Below are 21,751 nucleotides of genomic sequence, written 5' to 3'. Positions count from 1 at the left end.
CCTTCCTAGTGAACTACATGTCAGCGCCAGATTTTCGGCAACATTAGTGCTACCTTCGGCTGTTTTCAGTTCGAAAACAGGCTAACAACCGTGTAGTATAACCTTTACCCTTTAAAGTATCTCAGCGCACATTCAATACGGAAATTTATGCTTTAGTTCATATTTGTGCCTGTTGCCCACTTGTTCAATAATTATTATCAAATTATTCCATTGTGACAGTAAAACCCAACAGACCTCCCCACGAGACTCGCCAGGCCTCAGTTCACTGTGCTCCCATACGGTAGAGGAGGGGACATAACGTGGAAACCTGTTTTGCTTTTGCTGTGTGAAAGAAATGTTTACAACTCTCTTAGCTTCAAAAATTACCCAAAGTTAATTAATAATATTTTATTATTAATTATAAAAGCTAAATGTGTAAAAAATTTAAAAAATATTTTCTACTTCAACAACATTTGTTTAATTTTTCAAAAAGTGTAGGTTTTTGGAAACGCCTTAAAATAAATTATGGGTACCTAGTATTTCAAATGAAAAGAAACAAAACAACTAGAAACTATTTCATTTCTAATTAAATTTATATTGCATAAAACATTTTAAACATAATTGTAATAAAAAGTTCACTTATAAAAATCGCGTATATAAATGTCACCTTCACTCCTAGCGCACAAACGATGACTCTTCTCCTCACACACTGCACACTTAATTACAATCCTCCTCAAACGTCTTTGGAAAATGCGCATCTGCAAAAAATACAAACCGTATCTTCTTTAGTAGTTTTTCTTCCCCAATGGGAAGATTCAAATAGAACTCGGCTGAAGAGGAGATCGGTGCATTGGACTCTTCATCCGACTCTTCAGTTAACGTAAGAGGTTTCTCACACGGTTTTCTTGGAGCAGTTTCAAGATTTTTCCTTCTTTTGACTGGGGCCTTTGACAGCTTCTGTTCATCCTTTAAAAAGGGGTCTTCGTGACGTGTTTTATAAGACGAAGAGATGAAAACAAGTGATAAGCCTGGCTTACGACCTCTGTTGGAAACTTTCCCATTTATAGGACGGCATCTGCATATCTTGTGGAGATACACATATGCTTCATGGCGTATTAGCCAATAATGTTGAACATGTAATTTTTCTTAGGTCAGTTTCATTTGGGCTGCCTGTTGGTATAGGTCCAAAGCAGCTCGGAATTTCTTCTTGTCTCGGCTCATTATTTACACATGGAGAGGTTGGATTCCCATCAGTTCCTGGGCTTTGTTCATTTCCTATCAAACATCTGGCCACACCTAATGACAGCGGTGTTTGCAGAGACTGGGTAGCTAAACCTGGTATGGCAGCTATAAAGTCGATTTATGAAAACACAGTCCTGTCACACGAGAAAATTCTCATCTCCAAAAATTCTTTCGCAGCAATAAAGCCAGTCTGACACTGCAGGTAGGATTTCATAAACAGATCATATATGTCATATGGGGTAAGGGCCAGTTGCTATACCGCAACCACTGGCGAACCCATTCACCATTGTAGATTTTGGCAGATTCCCTGAAAGTCTTAACAACAGGTTTAGTTTTATGAGATATGTGAGACGGGAAGCTCACGACTGTAACGAGATTCTTCCTTGCACTTTCTACACCTTGAAGATTTCTGGCGTTACTGATGTACCCATCGAGAACTGGTGACACAGGAGACTCTTTTGAAGGGCGTGCCTTGGAAATGAAATGATCTAGCCGCTCCGTGAAGGGCTCCGTTTGAATCCAGGCTGAAGGACGGCGTTTCCCGATTGTTCCACGTGGTGCTCCTTTCAGTGGACCATTAGTCCAGTTCTTCCTTGGGAAGATCATGCCTGGTGGTATGAAAGCACCCCTAGCACTCGCAAGGAATCCTCGCTCTGCTGCTGTGAAGGCACCTATTTTACGTTCCATTTTCAGTCCGGTTACATCTCTTATCTTGCTCTGGACGACAGTGAGCCCAAAATGTCAAAAAAACATGTCTACAGCTTCTTTAACCCCTTTGCTTCGAAAATGAGATCTGTGTAGGATTGTGGATTGTAAGTTTATTTTAGTGTCATATAAGAAAAACGTCAAATCAAGCTCTACCTGCCGCATTTGAAGTAAAAGGATGATGGGTATTTTTTCTACTAGTTGATAGGCCCTTCTGTTGGTATCTGAACTGGTAAACTATAGAAGCAGTTATCCATTTCAACAAGATACTCTACCAGTTATTTTACAGTAGTGTCAGGAAGTACGGGCTTAAGCTCAACTTTTAAAGAAACACGTGAATTTTAAGGAAACACATGACTAGGCACAAATCGTTAAAGTACGGTCTGAGGTACGCCGAACACTTTTACTGCTCTTCTTAACCGTATCTGGCTTCCCGTTACGTCTGTTATAGCCTTAATCGCATTTTCAGGATCCCATTTCTTCAAACTAGCGCTTGACTCCCATCAGTTTGCGTCAGTGGCATCCAAAAACAGGTAAAAAACGAATTAGACGTAATTTATTTGTTGTGGTTAGTGCGGAAACGTTTCTACACTACCAACTTGTGTATGCTTAAATTTTACTCACAAACTGTTAAGAAACTGTTCATTTTAGTTCGATTGAAGATTGTCAGAATATTCTGTGTACCTCCATTTATAAGCTATCATACGTAAATAAAAACAGTTACAAGATAGGTAAGCAAATTTAATATCAAAACCTTAACTCTAAGAAGTTTAGAAAATCAGCGAACGTAAACTGTATCACTGCCACGACGTTAGTCGTATATTGCTCAACTGATTGCTAGCCGTCTACCGTGACAAACGGGTAATACTGCAATAATTTCCTGCTAATACTGCTAGAGTGCAGCACTCTACAGGCCACATACTAGACATTTCAACATTCTCACGCTTCCATTTTTCATCCCCACTTGTAATGTGTATTGCAACAGGGGACGCATGTGGGAGTGGCCATTTACTGCCTCCCAACTGTAGCCCTGTTCCCGCCCTAAATTACTACGATTTTGTAACCCACGTCCAAATTTAATGTTCTTTGTAATAATGTGATTAAAATGCACAAAATGTCTCGTGTGTTGCGACTGGAAACGCCACAAGTGTAGCAATAGCTTTACTCATTACTGTGTTGTGTATGAGGCGGAACTATGGGCCTCATGGAAAAAGCGTGACCCGGCTGAGTCACGCAATATGACTCTTAGTCTGGACACGAGGGGTGGCCATTAATTGCATGCGTTGATCACGTAGGCTGACGTGAGCATCAATGAACTATACTTGATGGAATGTATCCGGAACATCTTAGGTGATTTGAAAATTAGTAGACAGGAATGCGATTAAATACTTGGCTTTAATTCAGCATCAGCAGTGAACGTCGATCTTGACTTTGTACAATAATTTTACAAGTGCAGTTATAAACTGAACTGCGAATACTTCTTTACAATTCTGATTGCTTCACACATATAGATCAATTGTCAATGCATAAACTGTATGTGGCGCCTGGCTGGGACGTAGCTACTGACTTAGCTGAAGGCTATGCTAACTAGCGTCTCTGCACGTGAGATCTCTGAAGCTATAAGAAGTGAACCATTCCTATTTAAGTCGGCTGTAGAACTGGCCAGTGCGCTAGCTTGTCTCGTAAGACCAGCCGAGTGGCGGCGCTCTTTCTGCTAGCGTCGACAGTGGCGACTCGCGGGTCCAGTGTGTACTGACGGACCGCGGCTGATTTGAACCCTACAACATAGCAAGAGTGGTGCCTTGCGGTGACAACACAGAATGCAATAGCGTCTTGGGACCTTTGGCCTTGATAGTGGCCTCTCCTTGCCCTTCCAATTACACTCCATCCCCTCTCTCTTCCCTTCCCAGCCCCCATTCCTGAGCTACTCCCCTTTCACTCCCCTCCTCATTCCTAAGCCACATCCCTTTCTTCGAAATAGGCCAATTAGACAGCATAAACCATGAATGTAATATGACTTCGACCTTTGATCTTGGTACTGACCTCCATCTTCCCCTTCCCTCCCTCACTCTCTCCCCTGACCATTTCCCCTAGCCCCCTCCTGCTCTTCCCGCTCCCTTCCCTCACCCCCTCCCCACCCCCATTATTACTAAGCCACTTCTTTCCCTGAATTTACCTCTCCGAATCCACATGTCAATTCGCCATCGAGCACTCATTGTGGTCACTTTTAATCAATTTCCGTGCGTATACGTGCATCATATTTAAAACTGGAATATTTATGTTTGTAGAAGGCGTGTGAGCATGCTTAGTTTAAATGTAGAAAATACCACATGTACAATGAAAAATTATTTGTGTTTAAAAACTGTAACATTACCACAATTTTTCATTTTTTAAACACAGTCACCCAGAATTTAGAGTGAATTTTATTCGTTATGGAAGTAGTTGAACTCTGTGACTGCTCCTGTATAGGGTGTAGGATAATAAACGCTACCAGACACAAGAAGAGCTTTTATTAACACATGATAGGTTTGGACTTGTGACTATCTTCATGTGGTTCACATTCAGTAACATGTTTCCATACACAGTGTTGGAGAGCATAGTTTAAACAGTGGTCTCCAACAGTGAGTATGGAAACATGTAATTTCATGTAAACCACCTGGAGATAAGCTGTATTTACTGGTTTTATTCGTTCACAACAGTACATTATCATTGGTAGGCCTTGTAATATTTTAGAGGACTGGGGGTTGAGCATAAATTTGTTAATCCCGTTTAACTCAAACTCCCTGACTGGAAGAAAAGCAGCTTAACTTTTAGGAAGAGAGAGGGAAGCGAGCCTCTATGACTCTGACAGATGCATTTATATGGGAAATCATATATACATTCTGTAGAAGTTCCAGAACATTGGCGTCTGCTAAACAGTAATTTCTTATCATTTTTGTTGTCTATGGTGGCACTACACCGACTGATGTATCATTCTACAGTAGCAGTTAAGTGTACAGTACTGCACAGTCTTCCATTTATGTATACACGCAATAATATACACGTGCAGTAGTGTACATGTGAAGCTTGTTTAATATGCTCTTTGAATATGTATCGAACTTTAACTGTTCTAATCCTGTTGTCATTATTGTGGTAACATTAGATCAGCTACTTTTGCATTAAGCAGAGTATATAGTATTTCACATAATATTAAGGTTCATCTAGTATTTAGAAGCTCCTATATTCACTGTACCTTTGCTACATTTCTAGTTATAGTATCAGACAACATTTCGATAATTCGGGGTTGCTATATTTCGAACTGGGACTCGCCCCAGTTAGCCGTAATTAGTGACACTAGACTTAGAGATGCTGTGTGGCAGGTATGTGGCGGCGGAGCGGCCGCTGGCGCGCTGGCAGGCCCTGTGGAGGGCGTTCGCCGCGCCCTTCTGGGCAGCCCTGGCCGCCGCCTTCTTCGGCTGCGCCTGCTTCATCGCCCTGCTCTCCAAGAGGCGTACGTATAATGGTCAGAGCATAACGCTGCTTCCGTTACTCCAAGCACCAACCAACCACACCACTTGCTCCATATGGGGATCGCCTTTTCAGCTGTTATCAAAAATAATACAATAAAACTTTTTTGGTGCGAATAAATTTATTGCTAGTCAAGATATTCACCATCTAAATTTATACATTCCGGCACTCGTTTACATCAATTCTGAAGCTTTCTTTTCAACTCCGATGTTGCAATCTCATGCACGTGGTTTCGGTAGGATGCAACAGCTTCTAATATATAAACGACGTCGAAACATGACGAACAACGAAACTGTCAAAACACCCTACAAAAGACGCACGTACAAATCACATTCACACAAAACAAATCGCACTTGTAATTTATAGTATACTACAGGAACTGTTATGAAATTAATTTTGTCCCTGAATTAACGATGGCTCACAAAGAACTGTGAATCATAATGTGGAACCAGCACTCAAAACTATCACAAAAATAACCATTGCCCTATTGGCAACAATCAGTTTCCAGAAACAAGTCTACCATCAAACTACATCTATATCTACATCCATACTCCGCAAGCCACCTGACGGTGTGTGACGGAGGGTACCTTGAGTACCTCTATCGGTTCTCCCTTCTATTTCAGTCTCGTATTGTTCGTGGAAAGAAGGATTGGCGGTATGCCTCTGTGTGGGCTCTAATCTCTCTGATTTTATCCTCATGGTCTCTTCGCGAGATATACGTAGGAGGGAGCAATGTACTGCTTGACTCCTCGGTGAAGGTATGTTCTCGAAACTTCAACAAAAGCCCGTGCCGAGCTACTGAGCGTCTCTCCTGCAGAGCCTCCCAATGGAGTTTATCTATCATCTCCGTAACGCTTTCGCGATTACTAAATGATCCTGTAACGAAGCGCGCTGCTCTCCGTTGGATCTTCCCTATCTCTTCTATCAACCCTATCTGGTACGGAGCCCACACTGGTGAGCAGTATTCAAGCAGTGGGCGAACAAGTGTACTGTAACCTACTTCCTTTGTTTTCGGATTGCATTTCCTTAGGATTCTTCCAATGAATTTCTGTCTGGCATCTGCTTTACCGACGATCAACTTTGTACGATCATTCCATTTTAAATCACTCCTAATGCGTACTCCCAGATAATTTATGGAGGGTCTATATAAGGGCGATGTACTTGAGGACAATATTATGGAAATGGAAGAGGATGTAGATGAAGATACGATACTGCGTGAAGAGTTTGACAGTGCACTGAAAGACCTGAATCGAAACAAGGCCCCAGGAGTAGACAACATCCCATTAGAACTACTGACGGCCTTGAGAGAGCCAGTCCTGACAAAACTCTGCCATCTTGTGAGCAAGATGTATGAGACAGGCGAAATACCCTCAGACTTCAAGAAGAATATAATAATTCCAATCCCAAAGAAAGCAGGTGTTGACAGATGTGAAAATTACCGAACTATCAGTTTAATAGGTCACGACTGCAAAACACTAACGCGAATTCTTTACAGATGAATGGAAAAACTGGTAGAAGCCGACCTCGGGGAAGATCAGTTTGGATTCCATAGAAGTACTGGAACACGTGAGGCAATACTGACCTTATGACTTATCTTAGAAGAAAGATTAAGGAAAGGCAAACCTACGTTTCTAGCATTTGTAGACATAGAGAAAGCTTTTGACAAATGTTAACTGGAATACTTTCTTTCAAATTCTAAAGGTGGCAGGGGTAAAATACAGGGAGCAAAAGGCTATTTACAATTTGTACAGAAACCAGTTGGCAGTTATAAGAGTCGAGGGACATGAAAGGAACGCAGTGGTTGGGAAGGGAGTGAGACAGGGTTGTAGCCTCTCCCCGATGCTATTCAATCTGTGTATTGATCAATCAGTAAATGAAACAAAAGAACAATACGGGGTAGGTATTAAAATCCATGGAGAAGTAATAAAAACTTTGAGGTTCGCCGATGACGTTGTAATTCTGTCAGAGGCAGCAAAGGACTTGGAAGAGCAGTTGAACGGAATGGACAGTGTCTTGAAAGGCGGATATAAGATGAACATCAACAAAAGCAAAACGAGGATAATGGAATGTAGTCGAATTAAGTCGGGTGATGCTGAGGGAATTAGATTAGGAAATGAGACACTTAAAGTAGTAAAGGAGTTTTGCTATTTGGGGAGCAAAATAACTGATGGTGGTCGAAGTAGAGAGGATATAAAATGTAGACTGGCAATGGCAAGGAAACCGTTTCTGAGGAAGAGAAATTTGTTAACATCGAGTATAGATTTAAGTGTTAGGAAGTCGTTTCTGAAAGTATTTGTATGGAGTGTAGCCATGTATGGATGTGAAACATGGACGGTAAATAGTTTGGATAAGAAGCGAATAGAAGCTTTCGAAATGTGGTGCTACAGAAGAATTCTAAAGATTAGATGGGTAGATCACATAACTAATGAGGAGGTATTGAATAGAACTGGGAAGAAGAGCAGTTTGTGGCACAACTTGATAAGAAGAAGGGAGCGGTTGGTAGGACATGATCTGAGGCATCAGGGGATCACACAATAAGCATTGGAGGGCAGCGTGGAGGGTAAAAATCGTAGAGGGAGACCAAGAGATGAATTCACTAAGCAGATTCACAAGGATGTAGGTTGCAGTAAGTACTGGGATATGAAGACGTTTGCACAGGATAGAGTAGCATGGAGAGCTGCATCAAACCAGTCTCAGGACTGAAGACCACAACAACAACAACAACATGGCGTGCTAATCAAGCAGGCAAGACAATAGACATCAAACGAATTCAGAAACCCGCTATTAGATCACAACACGTTCGCATGGCCAACACTGAACTGTAATAGAACTGCCCAGGGAAATCTTTGGTAGAAATACGACGTTGTTCTCGCGAAAACGTGTTGGTTTGATTTAGAGAAACTATTCGTAAAAGACTGTGCGACCATCATGTACATTTCACTCAGAGAGCAAGAGAACAGAACAAGAGAGATTAGGGCATATACAGATGCATATAAGCAGACAATACGCAGATGGAATTAAAAAAATACTGATAGTTTCTGTGTTCTCCAGTAGATACGCGAAACGTAGCTATACGTAGAAGCGCTCCGAGCTGACATTCTACAAGTGATGGTTGTTATCATTCACTGTATTCAGGGTAGACCAGGGTTAAAGACAGATCAGTACAAGCGAACACTGAATGACTGCCACGCCCTGTCTTCATACGGCACTTAAATAATACGAGGGTAATCCCAAAAGTAAGGCCTCCTATTTTTTATAAGTACATAGACCTGCTTATTTCTACAGTGGTTTACATCAGTTTACAGCTCGAACATTTAGCTATTTTTCGACATAATCACCATTTCTGTCGATGCATTTTTGTAGAGGCTGTGGCAGTTTTTGTATGCCCATGTCATACCAGCTCGCCGCCATCCTCTTCAGGAAGTTATTAACTTCTTCTTTCACCTCGTCGTCAGAGCTGAATCGCTTTCCGGCCAAATGTTCTTTTAACCTAGGGAACAGGTGATAGTTACTGGGTGCCAAGTCATGACTATAGGGTGGGTGGGTGATTGTGTTACATTGAAACTGTTGCAGGAGAGCAACGGTTTGCCGAGCGATGTGTGGGTGAGCGTTGTCATGGAGACTGTGTACGCCCTTGCTCAACGTTCCATTTCTCCGGTTCTGAATTGCCCGTTTGAGTTTTTTCAGAGTCTCACAGTACCTGTCAGCGTTAATTGTGGTCACAGTGGGCATAAAGTCGACCAACAATGCCCCTTTCTGATTCCAAAAAACGGTTGTCATGGCTTTACGGCAGACTGTGTTTGTTTGAATTTCCGTGGCTTTTGCGAAGAAGGATGTCGCCACTGGCGTGATTGTTGCTTGATTTCAGGCGTAAAGTGGTATGCCCAGGTTTCGTCACTCGTGACAATCGAGCCCAGAAAGTTGTCCTGTTCGGCTGCAAGGCGTTGAAGAAATGCGCGGGAAGCATCGATTCGTTGCCGCATGTGGTCCTCAGTCAGCATGCGTGGTACCCATACTGCGCTCACCTTCCGGTAGTTCAGTGTTTCCGTTAAAATTCTGTGAGCGGTGCTTCGAGAAACCTCAGGAACCAAGGGCAGAGATCATCCAGGGTGATCCGCCGATCTTCACGCATGCTTTGCTCAACCTTCAACACTGTCTCCTCAGAAATTGACGGTCTCCCGCTCCTATATTTTGTCATGAATTTCTTATCAATTCTCTATAAAGGGGCGATCAGAAAGTTTCTGTTTGACGACGTTACTGCAGTGTATCATGCAAGACAGCGCGACTCCGATGGGGATATATAAGCACAGACAGCTAGGCAATAGATTAGTGTGGCATTTGTGTCTTTCTGACGTGCGTACGGCAAAGGCGGAAACGTAAACTACGGCGACGTCATTACCAAATTCTCCATTCAAGACTTTCCTTGGCTACCGTATGACAAACACCAGTAGACATCCATCGGGGAATGAATAATGTATATGAGAAACACGTCGGTCGAAAACCACTGTTGTGGAACCGGACACCAAGTTCCGTGCCGGTCGTGGTTCGATACAACGCGCTCGTCGACTTGGAAAGTTCGCCTCATCAATTACGAATAAGTGGGAGACACTGGAGCACAGTTCTGATCTCTCCCCATGCGATTATCACGCCTTCCGTCTCTTAAAAAACGCCTTGAAGAGTCGACGGTTCCTGTGGGACGTAACTATGAACTTCTTCACGCAGCAGGACACGACGTTTTACTAAACGGGTATACTCAACCTGGTGCGTCGGTGGGACGATAGCCTTAGTGCTCACGGCGAGTTTGCTTGATTAGCGTACCGATTCTGGACCATACGGCTTTTGAATGGAAACATTCTGATAGCCACTTATATTAACAAATTATTGTAAATTGAAGCTAATTTTTGTTGTAATCATTTTGCTGTAGCTGTTGCCTAGCCATATTTGGCCCTGTATGGCTGTTGCGTGCAGGCAAGTCACCTAATAACAGCGACTGCTTTCGGTTGTAGGGTGTTCTTTTCCTGCAACATTTACATGTTTGACAAGAGTATGTGGCGCATACAACTGATAATAACGGTACTATGTATCCACTGCACTGCACTGTACATTAGCTTACAGAATACATAAACTGTCTGCTGTGGCCGCCCACTTCGGACAGCGTAGCGCCTACCGCGCCGGCATCCCACTTCACGTCCAACCAACACGGGATACCTGCATCACAGGGCGTATATTGACCAGGAAAACCTACGTTCTCTGTGTTGTCAACACAAATAGACTCCTGGAAATTGAAATAAGAACACCGTGAATTCATTGTCCCAGGAAGGGGAAACTTTATTGACACATTCCTGGGGTCAGATACATCACATGATCACACTGACAGAACCACAGGCACATAGACACAGGCTACAGAGCATGCACAATGTCGGCATTAGTACAGTGTATATCCACCTTTCGCAGCAATGCAGGCTGCTATTCTCCCATGGAGACGATCGTAGAGATGCTGGATGTAGTCCTGTGGAACGGCTTGCCATGCCATTTCCACCTGGCGCCTCAGTTGGACCAGCGTTCGTGCTGGACGTGCAGACCGCGTGAGACGACGCTACATCCAGTCCCAAACATGCTCAATGGGGACAGATCCGGAGATCTTGCTGGCCAGGGTAGTTGACTTACACCTTCTAGAGCACGTTGGGTGGCACGGGATACATGCGGACGTGCATTATCCTGTTGGAACAGCAAGTTCCCTTGCCGGTCTAGGAATGGTAGAACGATGGGTTCGATGACGGTTTGGATGTACCGTGCACTATTCAGTGTCCCCTCGATGATCACCAGTGGTGTACGGCCAGTGTAGGAGATCGCTCCCCACACCATGACGCCGGGTGTTGGCCCTGTGTGCCTCGGTCGTATGCAGTCCTGATTGTGGCGCTCACCTGCACGGCGCCAAACACGCATACGACCATCATTGGCACCAAGGCAGAAGCGACTCTCATCGCTGAAGACGACACGTCTCCATTCGTCCCTCCATTCACGCCTGTCGCGACACCACTGGAGGCAGGCTGCACGATGTTGGGGCGTGAGCGGAAGACGGCCTAAAGGTGTGCGGGACCGTAGCCCAGCTTCATGGAGACGGTTGCGAATGGTCCTCGCCGATACCCCAGGAGCAACAGTGTCCCTAATTTGCTGGGATGTGGCGGTGCGGTCCCCTACGGCACTGCGTATGATCCTACGGTCTTGGCTTGCATCCGTGCGTCGCTGCGGTCCGGTCCCAGGTCGACGGGCACGTGCACCTTCCGCCGACCACTGGCGACAACATCGATGTACTGTGGAGACCTCACGCCCCACGTGTTGAGCAATTCGGCGGTACGTCCACCCGGCCTCCCGCATGCCCACTATACGCCCTCGCTCAAAGTCCGTCAACTGCACATACGGTTCACGTCCACGCTGTCGCGGCATGCTACCAGTGTTCAAGACTGCGATGGAGCTCCGTATGCCACGGCAAACTGGCTGACACTGACGGCGGCGGTGCACAAATGCTGCGCAGCTAGCGCCATTCGACGGCCAACACCGCGGTTCCTGGTGTGTCCGCTGTGCCGTGCGTGTGATCATTGCTTGTACAGCCCTCTCGCAGTGTCCGGAGCAAGTATGGTGGGTCTGACACACCGGTGTCAATGTGTTCTTTTTTCCATTTCCAGGAGTGTATTTACCGGCAGCCACAACACCAGGTCTCCACCAAAGGCCGCCAGGGATTGCTATCCGTTCGCGGAGCCTGCCGAACACCTTCACCAGAGGCCACAGCTAGCCCAGGATCTACTTTGATACGCCAGGCACGTGATCGCAAATAGATCCGGCAGATACTTCTACCAAATAGGCCTTATAGGGCGGCGCACTGCTGGCAAAGTGCAGTTCGACGCACCACTTGGACGTCTACAGAACTCCCACCCCGGCAGCCACGGCCAGACGCCTCTTCTAGCTGACCGATCTCTTGCAGATGGACTTGGTATAGTCGACAAACCTCTTGACATTGTAGAATTGTTTCATTGTGTTCTCTCCCCGTGAAGAGACGGGGCTTTTCTAGTATTATTTTCTATTTTCTATTTGTGACGATTCTCAGCTGGGATCGAGTCCTTTGTTCTTTTGGAGATTGTATTATTGTTTCGTTTTGGTGAGTCCAATAAACTGTTTTCGGACTTGTGTTTTCCGCATTTCTATTCTGCTAGCGCAGATACTTCACTGTCTGATGAGAAGTGTCGAGACACCTCTGCGTAATGCAGTTTTGAGCACTACATGTCTCGACAGGCGGACTCGCCAGTATAAAAGGAGGTGGAGAGTGTTGCCAGTACAGAAGCAGTAACAGCAGAATGGCTCGGTCAGGGGACCTCAGTGTCTTCAAACCTATAATACCCATTGGAAATCACCTGGGTAACAGATACATCAAGAACATTTGAATATTTCTAAAGATGCTCGAGTCGACCATTGGTGACTTTGACGTGGAAATGCGAAGGAACGACCGCAGCTAACCTAACGATGGCAGGCCTCATATTGGCAGAAACGGACCGTCGAGAATTATGGAATTTGGATGAGAGAAAAAGTAGCATGAATTCAGCGGAAGGAAACAGTCTCGAGTTCTCAAGTCCTACTAGCAGTCGATTTAGCATAACATCTGTGCTTAGGAAATCTAAAGCAATGGGGTACAATGGTCGAACAGCTCTTTATGGGCCTTACATTTCTGCAGTCAATGAATGCTAAGCAAGGGTTCAGGTGGTGCCAAGAGCAACGTCACTGGACAGTGGATGATTGGAAACGAGCGATTTGGAGTGATGAATCACGTTGCTTCCGTGGCAGTGAAGTATGGAGGAGTTGGTGTTACAGTATGGAGGAGATTAGGGTTTGCTCCCGTTATTGGGCTGTATGGTGAAGGGTATGAATTCACTTTGCAGCATTGTGTACTGCTTATAGTAGGAGAATTACATGGACACGATGACTGTATCTGCGTGATAATGCAGTCAATCGTAAAACAGCATCTCTGAGGTAATGGTTTGTGAACAATTGTGGTGTCACCGCCAGACACCACACTTGCTAGGTGGTAGCTTTTAAATCGGCCGCGGTCCATTAGTATACGTCGGACCCGCGTGTCGCCACTGTCAGTGATAGCAGACCGAGCGCCACCACACGGCAGGTCTAGAGAGACGTACTAGCACTCGCCCCAGTTGTACAGACGACTTTTCCAGAAGGGGATCACTGACAATTACGCTCTCAATTGCCGAGACGATAGTTAGCCTAGCCTTCAGCTACATTTGCTACGACCTAGCAAGGCGCCTTATTCAATTGCTAATTAATATTATGAAGCATGTATCATCAAGAGCGATGTTCTACAATTATGGATTAAAGTTAAGTATTCCAGAAGCTACGTACTTTTCTTTATAGCATTCATTACGTGTCCTGTTTCAGACCTCACGCCAGCCTGCGTGAGTTTAAGCGCGTGCCTTTCGGCTTCCTCTCATTGTGTCTAGGCTGTCTTGCCTAGACACAACATTTTTGGCGACTCGGATACAAACGGTCGTATTGCTCTAATTTACTTGTGTCATGGCTTCGCCACAATCTCCATATGTACTGTCCGAATTTTATCGCTTGCAGAATCAGCAGACGCAGGCGTTATTGGATGCCCTTGGACAGCTCGTCCAGGGTCAACGTGCAATGCAAAATGATGCGGCCGCCGCCGCTCCACCGCTACCGCAGCCACAACTCGCAGTTGCACCACCTTTTCGTCAATTTGAAGCGGCCTTGGAAAGCTGGACGGAGTGGTCACGCCAATTTGGATTCCATCTCGACGCCTACAGAATTCAAGGTAATGAGCGGCAGCCTCACTTATTGTCATGTGTCGGCGTCCAGACGTACCGTGTGATAGTGAAATTGTTTCCCCGACGCGACGTAGCAACTCTGTCCTACGAAGAAATTTTGTCGGCATTGGATGCATATTTCAAGGAATCAGTCAATGTAGTTGCAAACCGGTATACGTTGTTTCATACAAAACGTACGGCCGGTCAAACTAATCAGGAGTGGGTTGCAACTTTGCAAGGCCTTACTAGGGATTGTGCTTTTGAGTGTGAATGTGGACTCCCTTATTCAGATACTATGGTACGTGATGCAATTGCACAGAACGTTTCTGATGTTCGTATAAGGGAACAGATTTTGAAACTAGTCAATCCCTCCCTTCAACAAGTGATAGACATATTGGATAGGCAAGACACACTTGACTTTGCTCAGGAATCATTTGAAACTTCGCCAGCTGTGTGTCACATTAACCTGCCCGCCGGGCGAGCTGCACGGAACTGTAAACAGCCCTCGCGCTCGTCCGCGCAGCTGCCGCCAAGCTCTCAACCACGTGTCCCGCGGCAGCAAGCAAATGCGGTGCTAAAATCATGCCCGCGGTGTGCAACCAGACATTCGCGTGAGAATTGCCCGTCACGCCAAGCTATTTGCATTTTCTGTAATAAAAAAGGACATGTTCAGTGTGTTTGCCAGAAAAAGCTCAGATCGGACATTCACAACCATTCCAGGCCCTTTGCTTCACGCCGGAATCGGAATCGAACCAAGAATACTCAGGCTCGTGAACCTTCGCCCATGGACATTCATGTAGTTAATTCCACTCCGCCCAGTGCTACTCTCTCTAAACGTGACTGTGTGCGTCCCACAAAAAGTGTGCGTCGACGTCGCCGGAAATCATGTCAATTAGCAAGTGATTCTGTACCAGTGTCTGTTCAAATTGCACGAGACAGTCGCTCTTGTCGTCAGCAGGACAATAAACTTTTTGTAGACTTGGACATTCTTGTCCACGTGATACCATTCCAGCTCGATACCGGAGCTGCAGTTTCATTGATCAATAAAGACACATACAAAGAACTGGGCACACCTCCCTTGCGTGCCGCAAATGTTAAGCTAACTAGTTATTCAGGACAGCATATCCCAGTGTTAGGACAGTGCAGCCTTCTTGCAACATACAAGGAACAAACAAAACTTGTGTCTTTTTACGTCCTTCGTTCTTCTTCTGCTGTGAACTTGTTTGGTTTAGATTTATTTCAGTTGTTTAACTTGTCTATAGTCCATCACGTCCTATCAGTGAACCAGACTGTGCCTTCAGCCAATGTTTCTAGTCTATGTGAAGAATTTGCAGACATTTTTGCACCGGGCCTTGGTTGCGCTAAGAACTATAAAGGACATTTGGAACTGAAAGTAAACGCGCAACCAAAATTTTTCAGAGCGCGCAATGTTCCCCACGCATTGCGTGATGAGGTAGCAAGAACATTACACGATTTGGAATCACAAGGTGTGATAGAACGTTTGCAGGCTTCTCTCTGGGCGTCACCCTTAGTAATTTTGCCAAAACCTTCCGGAAAATTGAGACTTTGTGTGGACTTCAAAGCTACAGTGAATCCACAACTAGTGATTGCAACTTTTCCTTTACCCCGCCCGGAAGATCTTTTTGACAAACTGTGCCCGGGTAAATATTTTTCGAAGTTGGACCTGGCAGTTGCGTACTTGCAAATACCGGTGGACGACGAATCTCATCGCGTTTTGGTGGTTAACACGCATCTTGGTTTGTATCGATTCAAAAGACTACCATTCGGGTGTGCATCCGCCCCTGCATTGTTTCAGCAATATCTGCAAACTATTTGTGCGTCGGTCCCTACTGCAGCAAACTATCTGGACGATATTGTGATCTCCGGAAAGACGGAAGAAAAACATTTAGCCAATCTCAGGACATTATTTCAGGTCTTGCGACAAAATGGTCTTCGCTTGCGGAAGGACAAATGTGTGTTTTTTGCTCGTGATTTACCATATCTGGGACATGTAATCAATGCCCAAGGCATACATCTTAGTCCAGAGCACCTCCGTGCCATACAAGACTTGCCTTCGCCGCAGAATTTAAAGCAGCTACAGAGTGTGCTGGGAAAAATAAATTACTATAACAGATATATCCCGCATGCCTCTTCCATTTCAGCTCCGCTTCATCGCTTACGCCGTAAAGGTGTTTCGTTCGTCTGGACGACGGACTGCGAACGCGCCTTTCGCCAGTTGAAATCGGCGTTGCTTTCCAATACTTGCCTTACGCCATTCGATCCCCAGAAACCCCTTTTGTTGATGGTAGATGCATCGGATTTCGGGATCGGTGCTGTGCTTGCGCACAAAGATGGATCGCATGGTCGCCCTATTGCCTTTGCGTCCAAATTGCTCTCGTCTGCGCAAAGAAATTATTCCCAGATAGAGAAAGAAGCTTTGGCTCTCGTATTTGGTGTTACTAAGTTTCATGATTTCTTGTATGGTCGTCACTTTACCATCATCACGGACCACAAACCTTTGACATCGTTTTTTCATACAAACAAGCCTGTACCTCCACGTACAGCGCAGAAATTCATTCGCTGGTCTATTTTCCTCTCGCAGTACCGCTACGACATCTTGTATCGGTCCACTGCTAAGCACGGAAACGCCGATGCGTTGTCCCGTTTGCCTGTTGCTGAGGATAGAGCATTCGATTCTTCCGAACTTGCTTGCATGTTCATTGATGCGGAAACCGATGACGTGGTCGAATCGTTTCCGATTGATTTTCGTCGTGTAGCTACAGCCACAGCTGCTGACCCTGTCCTTGTTACCGTTTTGCGTTTTGTTGCTACTCAATGGCCCTTGTCAAAGTCACGGATCGAGGATCCGTTGGTTCGCCGATTTTTTGCACACAAGGAGAGACTTTTTGTACGACGTGGTGTTTTGTTGTTGCGTTCTGATAATGATCAGTCCAGAGTCGTGGTTCCACGTTCGTTACAGTCCTCTGTCTTACAGCTTCTCCGCCAAGGACATTGGGGTATAGTGCGAACGAAACAACTTGCTCGTCAGCACTGTACTTGGTTCGGAATCGATGCTGCGATTACGAATATGTGCTCTTCTTGCATGGCGTGTGCCGAACAACAATCCGCACCGCCGCGGAAATTCTTTGCATGGCCGAAAGCCACTTCCCCTTGGCAACGTTTACACGTCGATTTTGCTGGTCCATTCTGGAATGCTCGATGGTTGGTTCTGGTCGATTCATTCAGTAATTTTCCTTTTGTTGTACGGATGTCTTCCACGACGTCATCTGCCACCATCCAAGCGTTATCGGCTATATTTTGCATTGAAGGTCTTCCACAGACTATTGTTTCCGACAATGGCCCACAATTCATGTCCGCAGAATTTCAGTCACTCTGCAAGGCCAATGGTATTCAACATCTGCCATCCGCGCCGTTTTCGCCTCAGTCAAACGGTGCCGCTGAACGTTTTGTCCGGACTTTCAAGTCACAGATGTTGAAGTTGAAACAGTCGCATTCTCGGGAGGACGCGTTGTTGCTCTTTTTGTCATCGTATCGCTCTCAGCCCCGAGATGGTCGCTCGCCGGCTGAGTTGCTCCACGGTCGTCCTCATCAAACCTTGATGTCTTTGCTGCATCCGCCGCATCAGGTTCCTGTGCAGCGGCAGCCACCTGCTTTTGCTCCAGGCGACGTTGTATACTATCGCAACTATCGAGGTTCACGGCGTTGGCTCGCAGGGCGCATTCTTCGCTGCCTCGGCCGCGCTATGTATCTGGTTTTGGGGGCCTCTGGTGAGGTGCGTCGGCATCTCAATCAGCTGTGCCTCTGTCATCGCACGGGTTCTGCCGCTCCCCGTCTGCTTTCAGCGACGGTGCCGTCCGGTCAGCGCCCTGGGGACCCATCTACTGGCTCGCCTCATACCCAGGTGTTACCGACGCTGCCTTCTATTTTGCCCCATGGCGACGCGCCGCCGCCGCCGCCGCCGCCGCCGCCGCCGCCGCCGCCTGTTCTCCAGCCGGCGCCGCCCGCAGTGGACGCTTCGCTGCACCCGCCAGGCGCCTCCCTGGGTCACGCGCAGCCGATCGCTTCCCGTGACCAGCTGTCCTCCGACATGGAACTCTTGCCCGCTCCGGACCAGATGTCGTCTTCGCCCGTCGGGTACCCCGACGAGATGGAGGTCGAATATTCGGCCCCTCCTGTCTCTTTCCGGGCGCATACACCGCATGTTGGCGTGCACCCTGGACTAGGTTTTTAGGCGTTTCCTAGCTCCCCTCGGACCGAATGGCCGGGTGCGGGTGGCACAGCCTCGCCTGTTGTTAGGCTCCCCACCTCGTCGCATACGTCAACATGGGGTCCTCCCCACGGCGGGCGGAAGCCTTATAACACAACCGTTCGCCGATTTGCGGGGGAGGAATGTGGTGTCACCGCCAGACACCACACTTGCTAGGTGGTAGCTTTTAAATCGGCCGCGGTCCATTAGTATACGTCGGACCCGCGTGTCGCCACTGTCACTGATAGCAGACCGAGCGCCACCACACGGCAGGTCTAGAGAGACGTACTAGCACTCGCCCCAGTTGTACAGACGACTTTGCCAGAAGGGGATCACTGACAATTACGCTCTCAATTGCCGAGACGATAGTTAGCCTAGCCTTTAGCTACATTTGCTACGACCTAGCAAGGCGCCGTATTCAATTGCTAATTAATATTATGAAGCATGTATCATCAAGAGCGATGTTCTACAATTATGGATTAAAGTTAAGTATTCCAGAAGCTACGTACTTTTCTTTATAGCATTCATTACGTGTCCTGTTTCAGACCTCACGCCAGCCTGCGTGAGTTTAAGCGCGTGCCTTTCGGCTTCCTCTCATTGTGTCTAGGCTGTCTTGCCTAGACACAACAACAATAACATTCCTGCAATGATCTGGCCTACCAAGAGTCCCGGAATTGAAGGCTGTACACACAGCTGGTTTGAATCATACTTAATGAACAGAAAGCAAAAAGCTGTGCCGAATAGCACAAATAATGTTGGGAGGGTGGTAAATTCTAGTGAATGGGGAGTTATCACAAAGGGAGTCTCATAGGGTTCAATTTTAAGTTCTCTCCTGTTCCTTATTCATGTGAATGGCCTCCCACTTAACGTTCAGCAAGCGGAACTAATACTTTTTGCAGATTACGCGAGTTTTATAATAAATCGCATTCCAGAAAAAGCAGCTCAAGATATTATTAAGGATGTCTTTCAAAGAATTATTAAGTGGGTCTCAGAAAATGGACTCTCCCTTAATTTTGAAAAAACTCATTATTTCCAGTTCTGTGCATCGAATAGAGTCATACTGACAATTGATGTAGCATATGGACAGGGCTCAGTTAACAGGGTAAATTTCTCCAAACTTCTGGGTGTTCACATCGACGACAACTTGAACCGGAAGAAGCGTATTACTGAGCTTCTCAAACAACTAAGTTCAGCTTCTTTCGCTCTTTGTATAATCGGTAGTCTTGGTAATACACAGATCAGCCTCCTAACGTACTTTGCATATTTCCACTCAGTAATGTCTTATGGAATAGTTTTCTGCGGTAACTCACCACTTAGACATAAAGTATTGATTGCACAAGACAGCAGTGAGAATAATTAGTGGTGTTCACCCAAGGGCGTCATGTAGGCACCTTTTCAAGGGGTTAAGTATTTTAACTGCTCCGTCAGAGTACATATATTCGCTAATGAAATTCGTTACAAATAATCCATCTCAATTCGCGAAGAACAGTGATGTTCATACGTACAACACTAGAGGGAAAAATGACCTTTCCTATCCGTTATTGAAGCTGTCAGTTGCTCAAAAAGGAGTGCATTATTCAGCAACAAAAATCTTTGATCATTTGCCCAACAACATAAAGTGTCTGGCAGGTATCAGATCAAGTTTTTAATCTAGCTTAAAATCATTTCTTTTGAACAACTCCTTCTACTCTATGGACGAGTTTCTGTTTCAGAAATGGTAAAAAAAATTCCACATCATATCGATAAAATACTCGGGAAAATGATCTACAGAACATGAAGTAACTAAAACTAAGACGTGAAGCCAACGGAAGGCCTTTGGCCTTTCAGATGAGTTACAACTTCGCTCGAGACCCTAGCGTCCAAAATCACTACCTTCTCTGGTTTCGGCTCCTGGGGAAGGAAGGGCTGACATTCCTACACAGACATTCACACATCTCAGGAATTATCCCCATCAGAGATCAAGACGTCATAAAGGCGAAGGGTGGGCCTCTGGCTATTATTGTGCACATCAAGTTTTACTGTGGCTTAGGTACAACAGAAGTATCTTTTTCCCAATGGAAGTCTGAGGTACACATTTGTGAATATTCAACCTTTTCATCACGGGCAAGTGCTGCCAACTGTCGGGATTCACTATGAAAATATCAGCAAGTCAGTGTAACAGTGCACAGCAGATCGTGACCGCCAGAATACACGGATGTGGCTGGTTCGCTACATTCCACTGTACAATTCAATATTGTTTTTTTTTTTTTGTTTTTTTTTGCAAGGTAAATATTCAATGATCATTTTACTGTTCATTACAATGGAGAATATTTCGTAATTAGTTATTTTACGCCATAAAATGACACCAAGGGTAGAAGTATGTTTGAAAACAGGTACATATTTTTCTATAAATCTTGAATCTAAAATCACCTAAGAGAATTATCGCATAAAGAAAAATTTTCCTTCTTCCAGAGAATATTCGTCTCCGAAAGGGTTAGTGTCTAACTGGTATTCGAAAACTTTGTACATGACTGTGTACGTAGAAACAGAAGTAGTCGCACACACAAACACACACACACACACACACACACACACACACAGCTGGGACACAGGTGTTTTGCAAGTCATGGTGGCCCAATGTACAGAGACGGACTGATGGGCCTGAGCCTCTTCTCAGGTTTCAGATCTGGCCGGCGGCTGATGTCGGCGCCGCTGCTGAAGTCGTGGGCCGTGCTGTTGGGTTGCAGCACTCCGCTGCCCACGGCCGGACACGCCCTGCGCCTGCTCCTCCTGTCCTACGTGGTCTTCTGCATGCAGGTCAGGCCTCAGCACCGCCTCGTCCTGCCTGCGTACACGTTGCATGTATTCAACCCTTCACTGCGCTGCTTTGTAGATGTGCAGAGCAAATTTTCGCATATTTTTACACCATCCTTTTTAAGTTAATCACTGGAAATAACCTTGCAGATGGGAAATGTTCCTTTATGACGGTAATGGGAAAGGCGTTACCCTAACGACCTATCAATTAACTGTTACTATTTAGATGGTTTCGTCATTTTATTAATAGGTCGTTAGGGTAATGCCTTATACGCCCACGGAAATAGTATTACATTATCGGCTGAGAACTTGTAGGTCTCCCCTTAGTTAAGTTGGATTTGAGATCGTTATTGGTTTTTTTCAGCGCCTACCTGTTAAGCGATATAAAGGACATCAAATCATATCTTTTTATTTCCATTTATTGTGT

The 21,751-nt window shown here is 45.6% G+C and overlaps 1 protein-coding gene across 1 annotated transcript in view; it reads left to right on the top strand.

Moving 5' to 3' along the window:
* The window catches only part of LOC126413044 (uncharacterized), a 113,193-nt gene that overhangs the window by 49,927 nt on the left and 41,515 nt on the right, over positions 1–21,751 (top strand). The window contains exons 5-6 of the mRNA XM_050082940.1: positions 5,286–5,416; positions 21,188–21,327. Of these exons, the coding sequence (XP_049938897.1) occupies positions 5,286–5,416; positions 21,188–21,327 (271 nt within the window). The remainder of the gene's footprint in view (positions 1–5,285; positions 5,417–21,187; positions 21,328–21,751) is intronic.

This window comes from Schistocerca serialis, chromosome 7 (assembly GCF_023864345.2).
Source record: "Schistocerca serialis cubense isolate TAMUIC-IGC-003099 chromosome 7, iqSchSeri2.2, whole genome shotgun sequence".
Lineage (NCBI taxonomy): Eukaryota > Metazoa > Arthropoda > Insecta > Orthoptera > Acrididae > Schistocerca > Schistocerca serialis.
This window is presented reverse-complemented; position numbering and strand designations above follow the sequence as displayed.